Source organism: Lineus longissimus, chromosome 11 (genome assembly GCF_910592395.1).
Source record: "Lineus longissimus chromosome 11, tnLinLong1.2, whole genome shotgun sequence".
NCBI lineage: Eukaryota > Metazoa > Nemertea > Pilidiophora > Heteronemertea > Lineidae > Lineus > Lineus longissimus.
Window position 1 is genome coordinate 9,509,004 of NC_088318.1, and position 20,033 is coordinate 9,529,036.

The 20,033-nt window shown below is 40.3% G+C and overlaps 1 protein-coding gene across 4 annotated transcripts in view; it reads right to left on the reverse strand.

Annotated features, from left to right (window-relative positions):
- Positions 1–20,033, reverse strand: part of LOC135495841 (heat shock factor protein 1-like) — a 134,498-nt gene that overhangs the window by 103,192 nt on the left and 11,273 nt on the right. For all 4 annotated transcript variants that reach the window (XR_010448604.1, XM_064784821.1, XM_064784819.1 and 1 more), the window contains exons 2-4: positions 16,155–16,263; positions 15,695–15,819; positions 8,855–8,982 (exon numbers count right to left, since the gene is read on the reverse strand). Coding sequence is in view for 3 of the 4 variants with exons in the window: in XM_064784821.1 (XP_064640891.1) it covers positions 8,855–8,982; positions 15,695–15,819; positions 16,155–16,263 (362 nt within the window). In the remaining variant the exon portion in view is untranslated. The remainder of the gene's footprint in view (positions 1–8,854; positions 8,983–15,694; positions 15,820–16,154; positions 16,264–20,033) is intronic.

Genomic DNA, 20,033 nt, shown 5'->3' on the forward strand with positions numbered 1-20,033 from the left:
AAAGGTTTCATTCTTGCACAGGCAGAATCGAACTATGCCCGTAAATTGAACTTAACAATTAGGGGGATTAAATGTAAGGTAATAATACTGATATGAGATATTGTCGACAAGGTTCCTAGTGACCATTTGCAGCTGATTAAAGGTCATGTTAGCATGGCCCGGCCTCAGCACACCACTGAGATGTTTGCAACCTACAACAGAAGCGTTCTGTTTTTCTGCATTGAACCTGGCCAAGGGACTTCAACCTTGCTTCAAAAAAACGTCTCCACAACAAGAACTACTGAACAGAATCGGTCGATCTTGGTATCATTCTTCTTCTAGAAAGATTTCCCATCCACTGGTATCAATAGTTTCTACCCTCTGGTAGTGGAAGTATCCGGTTGCATTCTTCTGGACCACACTGTATAATAAGAGTGTGATGAATTGGCCCCTGTTGGATTCATTGGGCTATGTACAGTGTGCACATGTGTATCGCATCGTTGACATTCCAAGACCAGAGTAGATCATCAATTGCGCTGTTTATTTACATAGTCAACCTTACCCGATGACTTCAGAACGATGTTTTTTATTGTCTTGTTTATTCACATTAGTACTGCTATGTTACAAGAGTTATTTGTTGAGTAATTCATCATTTTGAGCCGGACTTTGACATCGTTTTGACAGATCAAATACTTCTGCATTTTGACAACTTAAGGTATCACCTGAGAGTGACTTAATAGCACAAAGTCTGCTTGTGCATAAATAAAACCCAGTTTTGTTGGGCAATAAAAAGCATGATATCTAAATAAATTGTGGGAGAAAATGTAAAATAATTATCAAAGATTGAGAGCAAGAGCTTGGACTCGAAAAACAAGCTGTGAAAAGAGGCAAAATTTGTCATTGAATCGCCATCTACGTAACGATGCATTTACTGTCCATTTCTACAGCGATGACTTGAGACACAGAAAAACGATCTCAAAAATGGTTGATTTCAGTACTCGTGACATGTTAAACGAAGTTAAAGCAATCATTCTCTGTGGAGGTTTACCCAATGAGTAGAGTCTGGGTGATTTTGAGCCACTTACATGTGTTTAAAGTGCACATTGTGACAAAAGGTTTCGGACTGAACATGCTGAATACGCTATCTAACTGATGGCCATCCACCATTTTGCCGGATGCTCGAAACTTTGGGATTGTCAAATGGAATGGATATCGCATAATCTCTTACAAACTCTGCTAATGAAATGGTCCATGGACCATGTGCTCACCTGTGGGACTGAACAAGTATAACAGGAATTAAATTTCAGTCACATCAAAGTAAGATATTTCTGTTGATTAATGGCCAAGAACAATAGATGTAGGTGCATAAAAACAAGGAAAACATGGAAAAAATCCTGAATTCTTTTGACCTATGTGTAGAAGGGGTTCTTTATAATCATTTTCCTTGGAACAAGAAAATTATTTTCATTTCTTCATGGTTAGTTATTGCAGAAATCATTGAATCATTGAATCATTGAATCATTTTTCTTTCAACCTGTTATTGGCAAGATTCTTTTCAGTGACAATCCATTTTCCTCAAAGCATAAGTGGTATTAGGTAACAATGCTGGTCTATGGCTAACCACAGGCTTGAATCATCTTCCATGACCCTAAGTGACTGTGGATTTGCTTTTGTCTAACAGTGGTGCCATCGGGACACTTTGTCCTCCTTGACCTTGAAAAGTATATCGAACAAGAGGCCCAAGGGCCTGGCGCTCAGCTGGATGACCTAATAACATAGGACGGAGGGTGTAAAGTAGTAAATATCGGCTTTATACTACTGTTTGAAGGTCAAGAGAACACGTTATACCACTAAAATTTCCAATGCAGAGCTGCCAGCTGGATGAAATATGATTGAACTAATCAGCCATGGTATGTAAATATTACAGGAGGCAACGGAAGATATCCCTAGTTCAGTATGTTGTATCGGTAGCTTTACAGAAAAGAAGTGTCAGAGAGGATGAGACTTCTCCATGGACAACTGTGATATGTCCAGGCTGGGTTGTACAGCACAAGAATACAAAATGCTGTCTGTAATTGAGAGGTAACCTGATTGAACAGAGTTCAAAATAAATAGAAATGACCAGTTTGGGACTAACACCACTGTTTTTTTTTTTAATAAGGTAGAGATTACAGGAGTCAACAAAATTAATTTTATTGAGAGAAATTGACCTGTCCTGCAGGTGATTGGAATTTACAATACAAAGGGTCGTTTTTCATGACATTGTGCTCTACTGTGTATCCCTAGTGAGTCGATCGGGAACCAATCTATCCTTGGCGCAGACAGGTTAAAATTGGCTATATCTTGAATAGATTGAATTGCGATGAAAATCTAATGCAATAATGGAGCAATATCGAAGAGACAAATTAATCAAACCAATTTTCCACAGACTCGGACCCTGCAATGGCGTGATGTATGCATGCATATAAAAGTATATCAATTGGTCCGATAGAGATGATGAGGCAATGTCAATATGCCTCGTTCCTTAGTCAGCAATATTCCCCTTTTTATACGGAGAAGAAGGAGAACCCAGATAGGCCTTCAAACGTCGGCTTCCAAATGGCTCGAACCAACTGTACTATCACTACTATAACTTTAAAATGCGTGCTCCTCCTACATGTAGCAATGTCTCGGCCAAAAAGGCACTTAGTCGACAGGCAAGCTAGAAGTTCAGCACCGTGAGCAGCTCCTTGGTAAGGCCATGTCAGGTTCAGCACGCCTATAAACAATAGACCACCCATAAACAATAGACCACCAATTTGACCCCAGCTCCTAACTGCGGGAAAACCCAAGTCCAGCTACCAAAAATACCAAAAATTCATTTTTGTTTACATTTGGAACATTGGTTATTTAATGCGCAAATGTCAAAATTGACACAAAAACTTGGCAACGACTTCAGTGTACTTGGTCAATCGGGTATGGATGATGGTGAGTTGCTACGAGGCAGGCCATACGGTGGTACCGCGATCGTTTGGAATTCTAACATGGAAGCCAAAATAACTCCAATTGTATGGAATTCAAAGAGGCTGTGCGCCGCACGACTAAGTTATGACGGTTTAGAATCTGATTTGTTACTGATAAATGTGTATATGCCAACCGACGGCGGTGGGCCTGAGAATATTAGAGAGTACAATGGTGTGTTACAAGAAATCTCGGCTTTGACCGAAACCAATAACTTGAGGTATGTTATGGTCGGCGGGGACTTTAACACTGACGTTACAAGGATTAATTCTCCAAATACCATTTACTTGAATCAATTCCTACAAGCAGAAAATCTAAGACTGGCCAAAATGAGCAATTTGAGTACAGTGGATTATACATTCGAAAGCAAAATCAATGGTGACCGTTCATTGATTGATCATTTCTTAATGTCAGAAAGCCTACTTGATTTGTTAAGCGCGTACGATGTAGAACATAAAGGTTATAACCTATCAGACCATTCGTGTTTACGTATCTCGGTCAATTTACCAGCTCCGAAAGTACATTTAGGGGGAGAGAGGGTGAACAATACGATCAAGTTAAAATGGGATAAAGCATCACCTGATAACCTTGATAATTACCGGGAAAAACTGAATGACAAATTAAGGCAAATAGTGATACCGAACGCAGTTAGATGTCAGGACATGGGATGTACGTGCGGGGATCACAAGTTCGAAATTGAGTCGTTTCATGATAATCTGATAAACGCGTGCATATCGGCAGGCAAAGATTCAATACCAAAAATTAATCGTAATCGTCCGAATGGAAGAGCAGGGTGGAACCCCGCCCTTGATGAATGTAAACAACGAGCCATTTTCTGGCACACCATATGGAAAGAGAATGGCAGGCCTAGAAATGGTGTTGTAGCAGACATTAGACGTCGAACAAGAGCGCTGTATCACTATGAGGTCAGACAAATCAAGAAGGAGCAAGATAGGGTCTCGGCAAACAAATTAGGGAGTAAAACAAACGTGTGGAATGAAGTCAAGAAAATAAGAGGCAAATCAAACGAATTGCCAAAGACGATGGATGATAAAGTGGGACATGAACAAATTGGTAACCTCTTCGCAGAAAAATTTAAAACGTTATATAACAGTGTCTCGTACAATCTAGATGAGATGGAGGAACTGCAGTCTGATATTGACAAAGGTGTGGCGGACAAATGTTGTAGAGGTTTATGTCATAGCAATCATAACATAGATGTCGAAGACATTAAAGCAGTGTTAAAATGTCTAAATAGTGGTAAACAGGACAGCATCCCGAGTCTTTCTACGGACCACTTCATCCAAGGAGGGATAGGCTCTCGGTATATATCGGTCTCTTGTTGAACACTTTGGTGCGACATGGGTACTGCCCCAATGGTTTCTTGAAAACTTTTGTAATTCCAATTCCTAAGGACAGTAGGAAATCCCTAAGCGCCTCAGAAAACTACCGCGGTATATCTCTCAGTAGCGTTCTGGGGAAGATATTAGACAATGTCATTATCAGAAATCATAGCCAGGCACTGGCGTCTTGCGACGCCCAGTTCGGTTTCAAAAAGAACTTATCGACCGCAGATTGTAGCTCTGTAGTCAATGAGGTCATAAGATACTATAACAATAGAGGATCTCCGGTATATTGTGTCACCCTGGATGCAAGCAAGGCCTTTGACTGTGTAAACTTTGTGAAGCTATTTCGAAAGCTGATTAATAGAGGAATATGTCCATTGATAGCAAGGTTTTTAGCTTGCATGTATACAAATCAACAGATTAGCGTGAAGTGGGCAGATTACGTATCAAATCCGTTCACCGCCACAAATGGGGTGAAGCAAGGTGGTGTATTGTCACCGATATTATTCAATCTGTATTTAGACCACCTACTGGTGAGCATGCAGGAGTCGGGAGTGGGGTGCCGCATAGGCCATGTTTATGCCGGAGTGTTTGCCTATGCGGACGACGTAATAATACTGGCACCCACCATCTGGGCGTTGACAAGGATGTTAAAAATTGCCAAATTATACTCGTTAGATTACAAGATAACATTCAATGCGAAAAAAAGTAAATTTATTGTGTTTGCCAAAGGTTTAGATATCGTAATAGACTATATAATGTTTGACGGAAATAGGTTATATGCAGTGGAATCGGAGGTCCACCTCGGATTTCTGTTAGGTCCAGATGTACAGAGTAGAAGAGTTGACCTTGGTATTAATGAACTATACAAAAAGACTAATATGGTAATGGCGTACTTCGGTCATGCAAATGCAGACATTCGATATGCTCTCTTTAAGAGTTTTGCTACCTGTCTATATGGTTTTCAGTTCTGTGACTCAACATCTCATTACATTGAAAATGTATATACACTAATACAGCATGGAGGAAATGTGTAAGAAAGATTATGTGTATACCGAGTAGGACTCATAATCAGTTAATTCCGCTTATAATCAGTGATTGTGATATGGAGACACTTTTGGAAAGGAGGACATTGAGATACATCGAACATATATTCAAATCAGATAACATTTACTTAATGTTATGTAAGAACTTGTTACAGGAGGGAAGCGCGTCGAACCTGAGTAAAAACTATCAAAATCAGTCGGAAATATGGTTTTTGTAAATATGACACTGTCCGCATAAATTACTCATATTCAATTGTAAATGGAGTTGATAAGAACACTGAATCATTTAGAATCGCACAGCAAATCAGAGAGCTACTAAAATTGAGGGATTCCGGTCACTGCCTCTTATCAAAGGAAGAGTTAGGACAAATTATAGCCTTCCTTTGCACTATTTAATAATACATAAGATACGTTTTTGTAATGCACTTAAGGTTCAAAGACAAGTTGATCTGCACTATGCACAACAATCTGTACTAGTTTTGTACGAATAAACATACATATATATATATTTGAACTGCACACATGCGTTTGTTTACAATTTCATTTCCCGCGAAATCTCGAAAATTAGGTGACCTGCAATCGTGGATTGAAAATAACATCAACCTGGGTTCAGCAGGTCAGCAGGTATACCGGCTGTTCCAATCATCCCCCTATAGCCAGCTGTTCAAAAGGTAATGTTATTCACCCCACAGGGAGTGCAGGTAATTGATTAAGCCCCAGCATAACTTAACAGCAATGGCTTGGCTTCTGTGAGTGGTAAGGAGAATTGACAGTGTCCGATTAAAAATCCCTCATTACTGCTCCGCTGAAGTAAATTTTTGAATAAAACCAAGACGTTGCATCTGGGTAAGGTGTCACCACCATTCATGCAAAATTTCAAGGCGATCCAACGCCTCTAAGTGTGACTTTATTCGTCCCCCTTCTAATAAATTAGACCAGCGATGACGTCATTACTGGTGATTCCCTACGTTGTCCAATGAGCGCTTTTTAAAGTGTGCCATTTGGCATGTATTAGCATGCAATGTATTTTATCAGCGCTGCCAATTGCCGAACAGAATGCCATAGCTCCGTCAATTTTGAATCAATTTTTATGGGAGTAACATTATTGTGTTGCTTAAAACGTCTACTTTTTACTCATGTAAGTATCGTAGTACCAAAAACTAATATGCAAACAGAATCATGCCGATTCACTGCACATACTGTGGGAATTCTCCACTTCAAAATACATCGCGAACAGAGCGTGCACTTCCGATATCGTTTTCACAGAATTGTGGCCAAATTTTCAAGAACTAATTTCTGAAAGTATTCCCTTAAGACCTTATGACTACCCACTGAAAGGAACTAGTGATAATATCGCCTACTTGACTACTTTTTAGCAGAAAATTGGTTACTTGTTGCAAAATCAATCTTCCATCTTTAGACTGGTCACAGTGGGTATGCTGAAATATAGCCTGGTTCCTTGGCCAATTCAATGCACAGAATACAACTGCGCAACTATACGTCATAACCCGGGCTTTTAGATCATCAAAAAATCTGTCAAATGTGCCTGTAGCGCCAACTGGCGGTGAAAACTAAACTAATTTCATTACAAGTCAAAATGAAAAATTATTTAAAAATATTCGGCCAGATTTGAAAACAATATTTCCTCTGTGGACCGAGGTATAAAGGAAAGAAGTTTAAACTTCCCGATGACCTCATTCGCGCTGATTTTTGGTTTCTGAGTTCCCCTTGGGCTACTCCTAATTTAGCAGCACCAACAAAGTGCCTAAGTCTTACGGTTACAAAATGCCCAAAATTGACATGGAAGGATGGCAGGAAGGACGGACACCATTCCCTTAGTAATATGACCAGCTTCGCTGACTTTGTCAGCTGAGCTAAAAACGAATACGGTGGATATATGATGTACTCTTGGTAAAAGTACCTACCATATTTTTTTCAAATTTTTCAGACCAGTATTAAGCAAGCAATCGCATATTTTCACTTTTGATATTTGGCCGCCAATTGGCAAAACTATGAATCGTATAATGCCATGATTCGGATTCTGAGTAGGGGTCACCCAGGGGTACATTTGTACCAAGTTTGAGATCTCTGGCTAAAGCAGTTACAAAACGTGCCACCATTGACTAACTGCGGTGCCACGATCAAACTTTGACCTCTCTGACCTTCAAAAGTAGGTCAAATCCAAAACCCGGAGGATATATGATGTGTCCTTGGTAGAAGTACCTACCATATTTTGTCAAAATTTTTGAACCAGTATTAAGCAAGTTATTGCAGATTTTCAATTTTGACCTTTGGCCCCTGGTGGCCAAACCGTGAGTTACATGAGGTCAGAATTTGGTCTCTGATCAGCAGTCACCAAGGGGTACATGTGTACCAAGTTTGAGTTCAGTAGCTTTAGCAGTTACGAAACATGCCACTAGTGTCTAACGACGACGACGGACGACGACGCTGCGTCATTGTATAAAAGGCTCACAGGTGAGCCAAAAACCATCATTTTATTGTTCATCAGCTATAATCGAACCCCACGCAGAGATTTGTTGGGTAATTTTAACACAACTGCCATTCGCACCGACCAATATTCCAAGCCGAAGGACACCGTGACAAGTTTTTTACCTTCCAAATCATGGTCAGTATTTTGTGAAGCTATCGGCGATGAGAAAAAACCAATCACAAGAATCTAATCAAGACATCTCACCTGGTCTGTTCAGCGGATGATCGACTTGATTCGATTGATTCGAAGTGATTTTATTCCTTCTATCATCGCTTTACTTCAACCAAAATGGCTGGATGTCTACATGCAGCTTCAGGCGCGCCAAACAAGTCATAACTACACAAATGTGACATTGCTCGGGATGCCGAAGTATTGCCTCGAACCGCGAAATTAAAACATGGCTCGCAATGTGCAAACTGACATTTTTCCCCAATACCGCCAACTGGTGACATCAATTGAAACTAACCTATTTTATATCGAAACCTCAATATTATGCAGACCTCTTCAACTTTATTTCAAAATTTTATCTGCTGGAAAAAGCAGGGCCATATTTTCGTGGATAGTTTACGCTCTTTCCCCCTGGTGAGCTGAATTTCAGTCGAATCGCGCTAAATTTTCTGTCGGCAGCATATCTTGTGCAGTTTTATCCAATGATGGCAAAATATTTGAAGTGCCTAGGTCTTACGGCTACAAAATGCCCAATTTTGTGTACAGATTGATGGATAGAAGTATGGAAGGACGGCCACCATTCGAATAGCAATTTGACAAGCTCCGCTGACTTCATCAGCTGAGCTTAAAAAACGATTATTTTTTTCAAGATGACCACCTGGAGACCAGGAAGTAGGTCAAATTGCGACCACCAAAAATCTATCTGGGGATATAACTCAAAGCTATCATCACGCAGTTTCAGCCGTCTTGCCCAAGCAGTTGAAACGTTCTCTGCTAGTGGACGACGACAAACTAAAGAGTATCGCATAAGCTAAAAACCATACCGTTTCAACGTCTCTAGTCTTGAATCAATATGGTCTTGTTTACCCTTCATGTGATTAACGTCAAGCAGAACCTTGGAGACATCTTCAGTTCTGAATTTGTAATCTTCTTGCTTAGGATTTGCAGACACCTAGAAATTGGAAAAGAGCATTTTTTAGACACAAAAACAAAGCACATTCAGAGTTTTGGTCAACTTTGAGTTCATTGGCTAAATTCCTTCTTTATTAAATTCTGAAATGAACTCTTCAGTATCCCTGAGGGAGCATGTCAAAGCTTCTTGAACTTCTGTCAAGAATTTTATTAGATGATGCAAAAATGAAAGATGCGAACTGACAGTTGATACAACCCCCCCCCCCCCCACACCAGCCCCTCCCATGAACAGGGTTTTTCTGGCTTAGCAGTTTGACATGTTCCTTAAGGTTGTGGTTTTATGGATTTCAACTCAAACCTAGCAGACCAGTGCAAAGAGGCTCGCAACTATTTCGATCCTGGGGGAAATCGTAACTTGGGTCGCACCGCCCATATACCGGGCGATTTACCCGTTACAGGTTTTCAAAAGATTAAGAGGCAAATACCAACTTATCATACCCCAGGATGCTTGGTACCACTGGAAAGCTTAAACTCTTAGCTTAAAGATGATGTATAGAAAGTCATTATATACAACGACAACTACCGTAATCGTGAGATCGAGTCCATTTTAAGTGTTTCACCCACTAAGCATTCTTGCATAATTTGAAATAGGTGAATTATAAGCTCATTGCCATGATTCACTTGGTAAATCATGTATTGCCCGCAATAAATCGTCCCTGTAATCGAAGTTCGATAATATCTGACCAAGGACTATTCGAAGGACCTGGCTAGGTATCTCTGATACACTATGTGTTGCTAATAGGTATTTTATTTCCTACCATTAGGATGATATCAGAATATCAAACTGGCACATCACATCACGACATACACTGATCAACAAAGGCAAAATTACAATTGCACGACTTTTCAGGTGTATGGAACAACAATGTCAAAACTAGTATTGGGCAATTCGCCTAACAGCAAATTGCAGACCATATCCCTGGTGAAAGTATTTTGTCATGTTGAGAAATTAGGTTTGCACCAGGATATAACCAGATAAATCAGAGGCAAATAACCCTGAATAACCAGCTGAATTAGGTTGAGACAGTAGGTGCATCATAAATACTAGAATTAGCGATGGTTCTGGGACTGCAACAACTCAGCATATGGATGGTCAGAATCCAGCAGACAACAAGCAAATGTAATCTGAATCTCAACATCTTTCGTATCTTTTGATGAGTTTTCTGGTCGAGTGAGGGAAACCAGTTGGCCATCTGATATGGCTGGTGGGGATGAAAGCTCCCAATGTTGGGACGACCAATAATACATTGCGTCTCCACAGTATTTATATTATAATACCTCCCTCCATGCACACATGGTTCTGCTGCCAATTTTTTCTTCAAATGATCTAGGTGTCAATCATGCACTTGTGGGTACTGGCACCACGTAGGTAACTTCTGATCTGATCTTAAGTGGCAGGTTTTTGGTGCTTTGTCCTGGTGCTCATTTTTAAGATGACAAAACACGATCACCAGGGATATGGTCTGCAATTGCTGTTAGGAAAGTCACAACCTGGGGACAAAAAATAAATGTGATTTAGACTTCGCATTCCTTTGAAGTGTAGGTTGCAACATCCCAGGCCATCGATGCATGCATGGTCACAACATAGGGGCAACCGGGAATCATGGCAAGGATTTTTACAACCATTCTTTTGAGGTGTAGATTGTGATGCGAGGGAAATGTCTTGATCTCTACATAAAATTCCTTCGACATGGTGCAACAAACCAGTCCAGTAGATATATACATGGTCATAGCATACGGCATCGAGACAACCAGTATGCAAGGTTACGGCCAGGCCCAAGGGGTATAACCGATCAGCACTAAGAGTAAAAACGTAAAATGCAATAATATCTTTTTAAACTAACTGCCACAGTAGGTTTATTTATTCAGTCTTTTTGAAGTAAAAGTATTACAGTGAAAAGAACGAAATACGGCTGGAATATTATACTGGTTTGTCTTCGGACGGCAAATTCAGCACTGCACCGATGTCAAGGTTAAGACGGTTATACGACTTTGCCTCATCAGCTCCTCGTGGTCAAGGCTCCTATATCCGTGACTGATGCGGTCGCAGAACAGAACAGATGCTGATCATCCCCGTCACTGCGTCAGGCTGTAATTAGAGCGAGGAAATATTTTAACTTCACCAGAAGTTTTATCATTCATTATTCAGACCAACAGACACTGACTACCTGCTAATAGTCTATGAATTTCATTGTCATAATTCAGAACAAACACTTATCACCTTTGCTGACAATATTTTCAGAAGGTGTGTACATTCGTGTGTCCATTTACACTGCACGTGTATACGTGCTTTACTGTACATTTCTACAGGAGTGAGCAGGATGTACAGAAAAACAATCTCCAAAACTGTTGCTTTCAGCACTCGCGACACGTTAAGCGAGGTTTTAGCAATTATTTTCAGTGAAGGTATATCTCATGTGTAGAGTCTGGGTGATTTTGAGACATTCTTAGGTGTTTAAGGCGCACAGTTTGATGAAACTTGCCCGCATTCGTAATTTTTTTGATGAATGTATATCCGCCATTGCGGGGATCTGGAAACTTTCGGATGACAAGTTTGCCTCAAAAGATGGACGTGCTCCCTATAATCACCCAAACTAACAGCGAATATATATTCTTAAGATCTTTTTCTTGACCTCTGATGAGTTAATTTTGTCTGATGCAGTGTTTCAACACAAATTTGAGGGCGATTACAATCACGAAAAAATCACACTCACCCAGTCTAGAATGCGTGGACGAAATGTCTGTTGGCTCTTCCATGTAGCGAATATCCTCCCACCTGTTCAGGTCGGGACAGATCAACGTTGAGCAACTTGCCTAATCGGTAAAAACGCGGGAGGCAGTGCTATTACCGGAACGGTTCAGAACCGGCGATTTTCATCAAAAATCACCCGAAAACTAAAAAAGTAAGCAACGGCTGCAAAAATAAAGTACACGTTGTTCGTTAGCAGGTTATGAAACGTAACCTAACCAAATTTCAGGTCGTTCCGTGCGGCAGTTTCGGAGATACGTGTCGAAAACCACATCCCTCGGGTCCTGGCGATCGGCTCAGTAAAAACAATAGACCATATCCACAAAGTTGTGGATATGGTCTAACAAGTAAAATGTTGTCTATGTGGCACTTCAAGCATATTTTTCCCATTATAGACGACGGTGTTTTGTCCAGCTTCAAAAACAAAGCTTATTATGGATTTGTAGTAAGTCGTCTTTCAGTTCACTATCAAGGTTTATCTTTTGCATACTGTAGTGTGGTTTATCAGCATAATCTATGACTAGGGTGCAGCAGCGATGCTTCTCTTCTTGAATCAGTTGCTTAGTGGTTCGCATGATGCTATTTAATCACACCATTTTAGTTACCTTACCAAACCATATTCATCCTAAGATAAAGCGTTAGTTTTCACTCCTTCGTCATCAAGAGGCGGAGTGTATAGAAAACCACTGGGTATACCAGAATGAGTCATATCAAGTTTAGCTACTATACTCCTCATTTCCAGACATAATTTTGACTTGCTCCAGGTTTTTTTCCAATCTGACAGTTAGGCTAATTGATAAAGAAACTTGACTGTCACTGACACCCTGCAGAATGTTATAGATTACATAATTTAACCCTTTCGTTACTGCAAGTATGTGCCAGTCCTGTACTGAGCAAAATTAAGGGATTTTTGGAGCTTTTCTTCTAAAGCCAGGTGCTCCATAACCAGAAGAGGTAAGACAAACAAAGAGGTTGCAACTAATCACCAATTAACTAAACTTTAATTTCTTATTAGGAAAAATATGCAAATTTATGCAAATTAGGCCACGTGACCGAATTAACATATTCCGTGACTCTATTTCAAGTGATTTTTTCAAACGAAACCTCCAATTACCATAACAGTTGGCGAGAATGGGTCGAAATCCAGCAGAAAATCAGCCAAAAAAGAGCCAGGAGCCAAAGGAGACATGTTAAAGGTCAAGACAATCCGGTGGATGAAGCTTCCAGAGGGATGAGAGTTGACAAGTTCATCACGACCTCCATGTGGTTGAACGGGCCAGCATTTCTTTGGGAGCCTGTGATTCCAGCCCAAGTCAGGGAGACCGTTCCCGAACTATCACTTGATGACCCAGAAGTGAAGACAGTTACCACCCTGGCAGTTCAAGCAGAGAAGCCAGTATTCGAGACAGAAACCCAAAAAGCATACTCCACCTGGGAAAAGGCTAGGAGGTCTGTCACAATAATCATCAGATACTGAAATCAGCTGAGACGTAAAGCTCAAGGGAAAGATCATATGAAGGACCCATTGAAAGTTGAGGACCTCAGGCAAGCAGAGCTAGAAATATGCAAAGCAGTCCAACAAGTGAATTTCAGCAGAGACATCGTGATACTCAGAAAGGTCCAACTTCACTCCTACCGGTGTGACAGAGGAACAAATTTTGTCGGCGCAAGAAACGAACTACAGAAGGCCTGGTCTGAGATCGATTTTGACAAGATCTAACAGTTTCTCCTAAAACAGGAATGCAATCTGGAGTTTATGATGAACGTCCCATATGCCAGTCATCACTGAGGAGTCTGGGAATGCCAGATTCGTAGGATCAGATCCATACTGCCTACAATTTTGCTGAAATCTGGGACACAACTCGACGATGAATCGCTGCAAACCTACATGTATGAAGTCATGGCCATAATCAATGGTAGGCCACTGACTACAGATAACCTTAAAGATCCAGACTCTTTGATGCTGCTATGTCCAAACCAGCTATTGACTATGAAGTCACGGGTGATAATTCCACCACCTGGTGACTTCTGATGAGAAGACTTATTCCTGAAAAAAGGTTGGCGCCGAGTGCAGCATCTTGCACACCAATTCTGGACCAAATGGCGTACAGACTACCTGAATAATCTTCAGCCACATCACAAATTGTCCAGTAAGGAATGTGATTTCCTTGTTTGTGATGTCGTAATCTTGAAAGGTGCCGATATGCCAAGAAACCAGTGTAAACTAGCCAGAGTCCACGACGTCTTCGTTGATGAGGATGTTCAAAATGTCCACCTTGCTGTAGGAAATCGAACGTTGGATGACAAGGGTAAACCATTGCAGCAGACAACCTTCCTAGAGAGACCTGTTCAGAAACTTGTTCATCTTCTTGAGGCCAAACCCGAGGATACCGTTAATCAGTCAAAAGACCTGCCGATCAACCCAAGTAATTCCCATTCAAGAGCCACCAATACGATATCGTTGTCTTATCGTTTGTATTATTCTAAGTGATATAAGCATTGAACTGACAAACTTTTAAAGTCATCAAATTGACCAACTTTGAGATGAAAAAAGAGTTCTACGACTCATCATGCCTTTGAAAATAGCAGGCTCACTGAGTTAAAGGCCATCCTCCTGTCTTTGATTTAGTTGAGTTTGGAGCACCATTTTGTGCATTTGGGTTGTCAATGTCATGGTAAATTTGGTAGATTCTTTGTAGAACTGTGAACTGACTGGGTATGCTATCTCCATTTCATGAAGCCATGGACTTTGGTTATTTGAAAATCATAATGCTCCCTTAAAAAAAAAGAAACTCTAAATAGAGTGAGATTTAGTGCAAGCTCATTGAAGATTATTTTGAAATCCTATCCCATTTGTCCATCTGTGGGTTCTAAGTGTAAGATTGGACACGTCCTTTTGGAAAGTATGATAAGCATTTTCATAAATGGTATTTGAATGATTTGGTGAATATTTGGCAATTTGCCAGGTTTATTGATTTTAGAAGAATTTTAGTAAATATTGGCAGTTTGCCCAATTCATTGAATTTTAAAGGTTTGAAATTACCGAGAGTAATTTGGAGAGCCATGTAAGTGCGCCTATAGTAAAGGTGCGGTCCAGTTTATGGGTGTTAAATTTGGCGCGCTTTCTTTACATTTGAGATTTTAGAGGCTGTTGCTTTCCAATTTGTCAGAAAAAATAGTCGAATAAAAGCCCCAAAGTGGTAATTTTGCTAAAGGTTGAATCAAACCAAAGTTTATAATTCCCAGATCGTGTTTACGCAGTCCAGTGATGATGTCATTGTTGATTATATGAGAAATCAAGCCCTTTTGCACAGACCTTCAAATGAGTCTCAAAAATGTGTCTTGGCGAGGTTCCACCCTTTCTTCTCAGTCCAATAAAAGTTGTAAAATTCTCCCTTTTGGCCACTTGCATGAGCCCAAACTGTGCTATAAGATGTATTAATGACATATATAGGAGCCCTTGCTTCTGAGAGCCATATTTTAGGCAAAATGTGTATTTCTGGGGTTGTGGCACCCATGAATTCATATGGGATTCCCCACACGTTCGAGATTACGCGGTCACATGACCTATACATGAGGTGTTTTAAGATGGCGCCACCATCAAGCCTACAGTTTAGTATCACAATGTCATTTGTACCATGTTGAGACTTACGTTGTTGTACCATCTCTCTGTTATAGATTCCACGAGTGGTTTGACCAAAATAAAACATCATTAAAAAGAATTTTGTGTGGGAGCTATTCCGTTTGGCATCTAAAGGGGGCAAATCGGGGAGCAGCAGCTACCCTGGCTATGCCTATGGTCATGACATGCAAAAATGCTCACACCTGCAAAAACAGAATCCCTGCAAATGTATGGCCAGTTCGGGTTGAAAACAATTCACTTTGGCCTTAAGTCATGTCGTCTTTAGATTGATGAGTGAGAAACCGCCAAATTACAATGTACCTTTCTTTTTATCATTTCCAACAGATGATCCTTCCCTCTGATGAAGTAAGGATGCTGAAATTGCATGCTGTCCTTCTCAGTCTTCAGGCCACCCTGATCAATCGTCATGATCTTACGGAAACCATCTGTGAATGAAAAGGTTTTTAAATCACAACCTGACATTTTAGTTTCATGAATTGACCAAATCACTTATCTGTGAATTCTGCAAGGACATCTTTTATTGTATTGTTTACTTTCATGAATTGACCAAATCACTTATCTGTGAATTCTGCAAGGACATCTTTTATTGTATAGTTTATTATTATCATGATATCAAGTTGCAAGACGTTGAAATCGTCAGTTGATCTCTTTAAATACATAGCTTCACTCCGACTTTGGAACATGACCCAGCTTGTCATTTGTACTTGAATGTCAAGTTATCACATGATCCTAAAGTAATCAGTCATGTCAGTATACTTACACATGTTCAGCTGTCTGATGAAGCTTGCAATATTGCTGTGTTTGAAGAATAATGGTAAGACCTCCTTAGCAAACCGTGCTTGGTCCACCACATGGAAGCTCAAGCCATTCTGAAATATGAATAAAAATTGTGTAATGTGAAACTGAGGTGAAAGTACAAATCTAGCCTTCATGAAGATCTAGTAGCCATTTCTCTAAAGGTCCACAAAATATACCTCCATGCAGTAATTCGTATTTGGTAAAGCTAAGAAAATGGGAGATAAATCCGAGGGCAACTTTTCCTGCTGTACATCAACAAAAAAATCCTCCTTGAGCTATAAAGATAATACTAAGGTCTAAAAAAAAAACTGTGTTTCGGGTCGCACAACCGACCCTACCAAAAAGCCCCGACCCTAAAATATTTTTCAAATGTGAGAAAATAATAAAACTTGAACAATACCGGCAAAACTTTGCCGAAACACTGTGGCCGTCTTTTGTTTCATTCCTCCCAATGCGAGAACGCCAAAAACCATGGGCGCGGCCATATTGGAGCTCTCCACCTCAGTTATGGAAGGAAACTGACGTCACTGAAATCAAAATGGCAGCAGCATCGCTTGTCACGGCAGGTTCTGCTAGTTTGTTTCGTATAAAGTTCCACCATACAACAAGTCTGAGGCGGATAAATAATTCCTCAACACTGCAAACAGTATACGTTGGAAGCAACAAACAGTATTGAGTGTGAATTTCAATCATATATTGAGGAAAAAAATAAAATAACATAATCTTACGACCCTCCTACCCTAAAATTTATTTTTGAGGTGACCCAAAACACAGCATTTTTTTTAAGCATTAGGGAAAAAAACACCGCACCAACATTGAAATGTAAGATTATTATGAAGAGAACTGCTTTTCACGATTTTCATGTGGCAAACCGACTGATTTTTTCAATACGGCACCACGTATTGGAGGGAAAATGACCCCTTATCTCGTTGCAAAATATATTAGAATAACTTACGACTATTTTTGCGTCGACTAGGAACAGGTTATATATATTGATATATATCCGTACCTATTCAACCAGTTCACTGTAGAGAATTTTTTTCCTTACTGACCACCAAATCAAACGGCCAAGGTAATTGGTGGTTAAGGATTCATCCTGGTTAAGAAACATTCTACATCTACCTAGCGTACCGGTAGGTCAAACCTAAGTCATTATGACATATGATGAAGCGTTGCTTGGTGTACCTACCATAAAAATATCATCGAAAATATGTCACTTATAAGCAAGATACTGCACTTAACCTTTTTTAGTTTTGGCCTCCCGTTGGCCAAGTCAAGAATCAGATTGGACCGAAATTCAGTGTCATAGGTAACATGACATAGGGAGACACATGCATATTAAGAAATGTGCCACAGTTACACTCAAACGGCCAACTTACCTCTGTGACCTTGAAAATTAGGTCAAATCAAAAACCCATAGGATATGTAATGTATCCTTGCTAGGAGTACCAACCATAAAAATATCATCGAAAATAAGTCACTTCTAAGCAATATACAGTGGAACCCCGGTAACACGACCACCCAAGGGACTAAGCCGAAGTGGTCGTGTTACCGGGGTGGTCGCGTTAGTGAATTTAAGAATCATAAGTAGGTTTTCCCGCCAAAACATCGTCCTAGCAGATATGCTGTGTGTACATTGACATGCATTAATGACTACGCCACCGGGTGATTCGATAATTTTGTGTGTATATTACGAATAAAAAATCATTTTCTTGAGTGTTTTGTGTTTAATTTACAACTTATGTAAATGAGTAAATAAACTGACGAGAGCTAATTAGACCAAACATTACATTAAAACTTGAGCATGCTAATTAGAGCAAGCATGTTATTCACACCATCGGCAGCTGCCCTTCTTGATGTCAAGCTAATATTCCCGCTAACATTGAGAGAGGTGATGTGAGAAGATGTTGAGAATTCTTCCTGATGTCTTCCTGCTTTAACTTCAGCCAATTTGAACTGGTACTGATTAAATCATCTTTTTAAAAACGTATTTTATCAATATTACGACGTAGTAAGCATTCTTTACTTTGAGTATTGGTACTCTTACTAATCAACATAATTTATTTGTCCTAAAAACTACGTGTGCATGCCTCTTGACATCATTTAATACTAAATGATGAAAACAAACCGTGAGTCGAAAAGAAAGTTTATTCTTCATTTTATTTGCGCTTACATTTGATCAAACTCACTTACACATCATTTATTTTCATATGGATTCCCATGGTCATTGTGTTCGAGGTGCTAACTATCAACACGGATTTGCGAGAAGGTGCCAATTGATACGATGCGGTCATGGTTGATTACGGCAATTAGGCCTCATGGTCGCGTTAGCGGGGTTAATTTGCAGTTTGGGACCGACCAAGCTGGTGGTCGCGGTTTGGGTACCGGGGTGGTCGTGTTAGCGAGGGCCAGTTAATGGGAATTAGAGAAAAAACCATTCGGGACCGGAGAATTTTGGTCGTGTTCGCGGGGTGGTCGCGTTACTGAGGTGGTCGCCGACCGGGGTTCCACTGTATTGCACTTTTTACCTTTTTTTAGTTTTGGCCTCCTGATGCCAAGTCGAGAATCAGATCAGACCGAAATTCGGTGTCAGCGGTTATATAAAGTATGGAGTCACGCGTACTAAATTTAAAGTTCATAGTTTAGCGGTTAATGAACGTGCCATCATTACACTCAAATGGCCACTTTACGCCATATGATTTCTGTGACCTTGACAATTAGGTCAAATCAAAAACCCGTATGATATGTGATGCATCCTTGCTAGGAGAACCTACCGTAAAAAAATTCATCGAAAACGAGTCACTCGTTAGAGAAATATCACACTTTTTAGGTTTCCACTTCTGGCCCCTGATGGCAAAGTTAAGAATCAGATCAGACCGAAATTTATTGTCAGAGGTCACCTGACCTAGGGGGTCCTGTGTACAAAGTTACAAGTTCATAGTCTAGCAGTTAAGACGGCCTGACGGCCAATTTACGCCATTGGACCTCTGTGACCTTGAAAAGTAGGTCAAACTAGAACTGAGATTTCACAGGCAGCACCTGTGAATTCATGACTCCAGGGTTCTTTTGAGGGCGATATCGTAAGAGTTGGTCTTGAGTATGGGAACCTGAAGGTCCCTGAAGCACCTGGGGAGAGAAGACTAGTTGAAGGATGGGATCTGTTCATGGAGAAGAAGTGTTGAGTGGCTTTGTATTTCACTACTATTGATCTCATTATATGAATACCATTTAATTACAAACAAGTGAAAACATATCATATCATATTCCTGGGCATAAATTAAAATAGGAGTGCGGGAACAAGGTTTTTTTAGCAGGAGGAAATAACATTAACCTGGGTTCAGCAGGTCAGCAGGTATACCGGCTGCTCCAATCATCCCCCTACAGCCAGCTGTTCAAAAGGTAATGTTATTCACCCCACAGGGAGTGCAGGTAATCATGACTCCAGGGTTGTTTTGAGGGCGATATCGTAAGAGTTGGTCTTGAGTATGGGGACCTGAAGGTCCGTGTGAGCCACCTGGGGAGAGAAGACTAGTTGAACGATGGGATCTGACACGGACACTACTATTGATCTCATTATATGAATACCATTTAATTACAAACAAGTGAAAACAGATCATATCATATTCCTTGGCATAAATTAAAATAGGAGTGCGGGAACAAGGGTTTTTAGCAGGAGGAAAGCGAGAACATTTTGCGCCGTCATATTCCGATTTGACTGGTTAGTGGTGAAATCTGCTTTTACTTTTGCAAATTAACATATTCGTTTTTCTAGTTCTAACCTTGTCTGAATTAAAGATGCTTTCCCAATGCTTGACTGGTCTGGCAAGAGGCATTGCCAGGA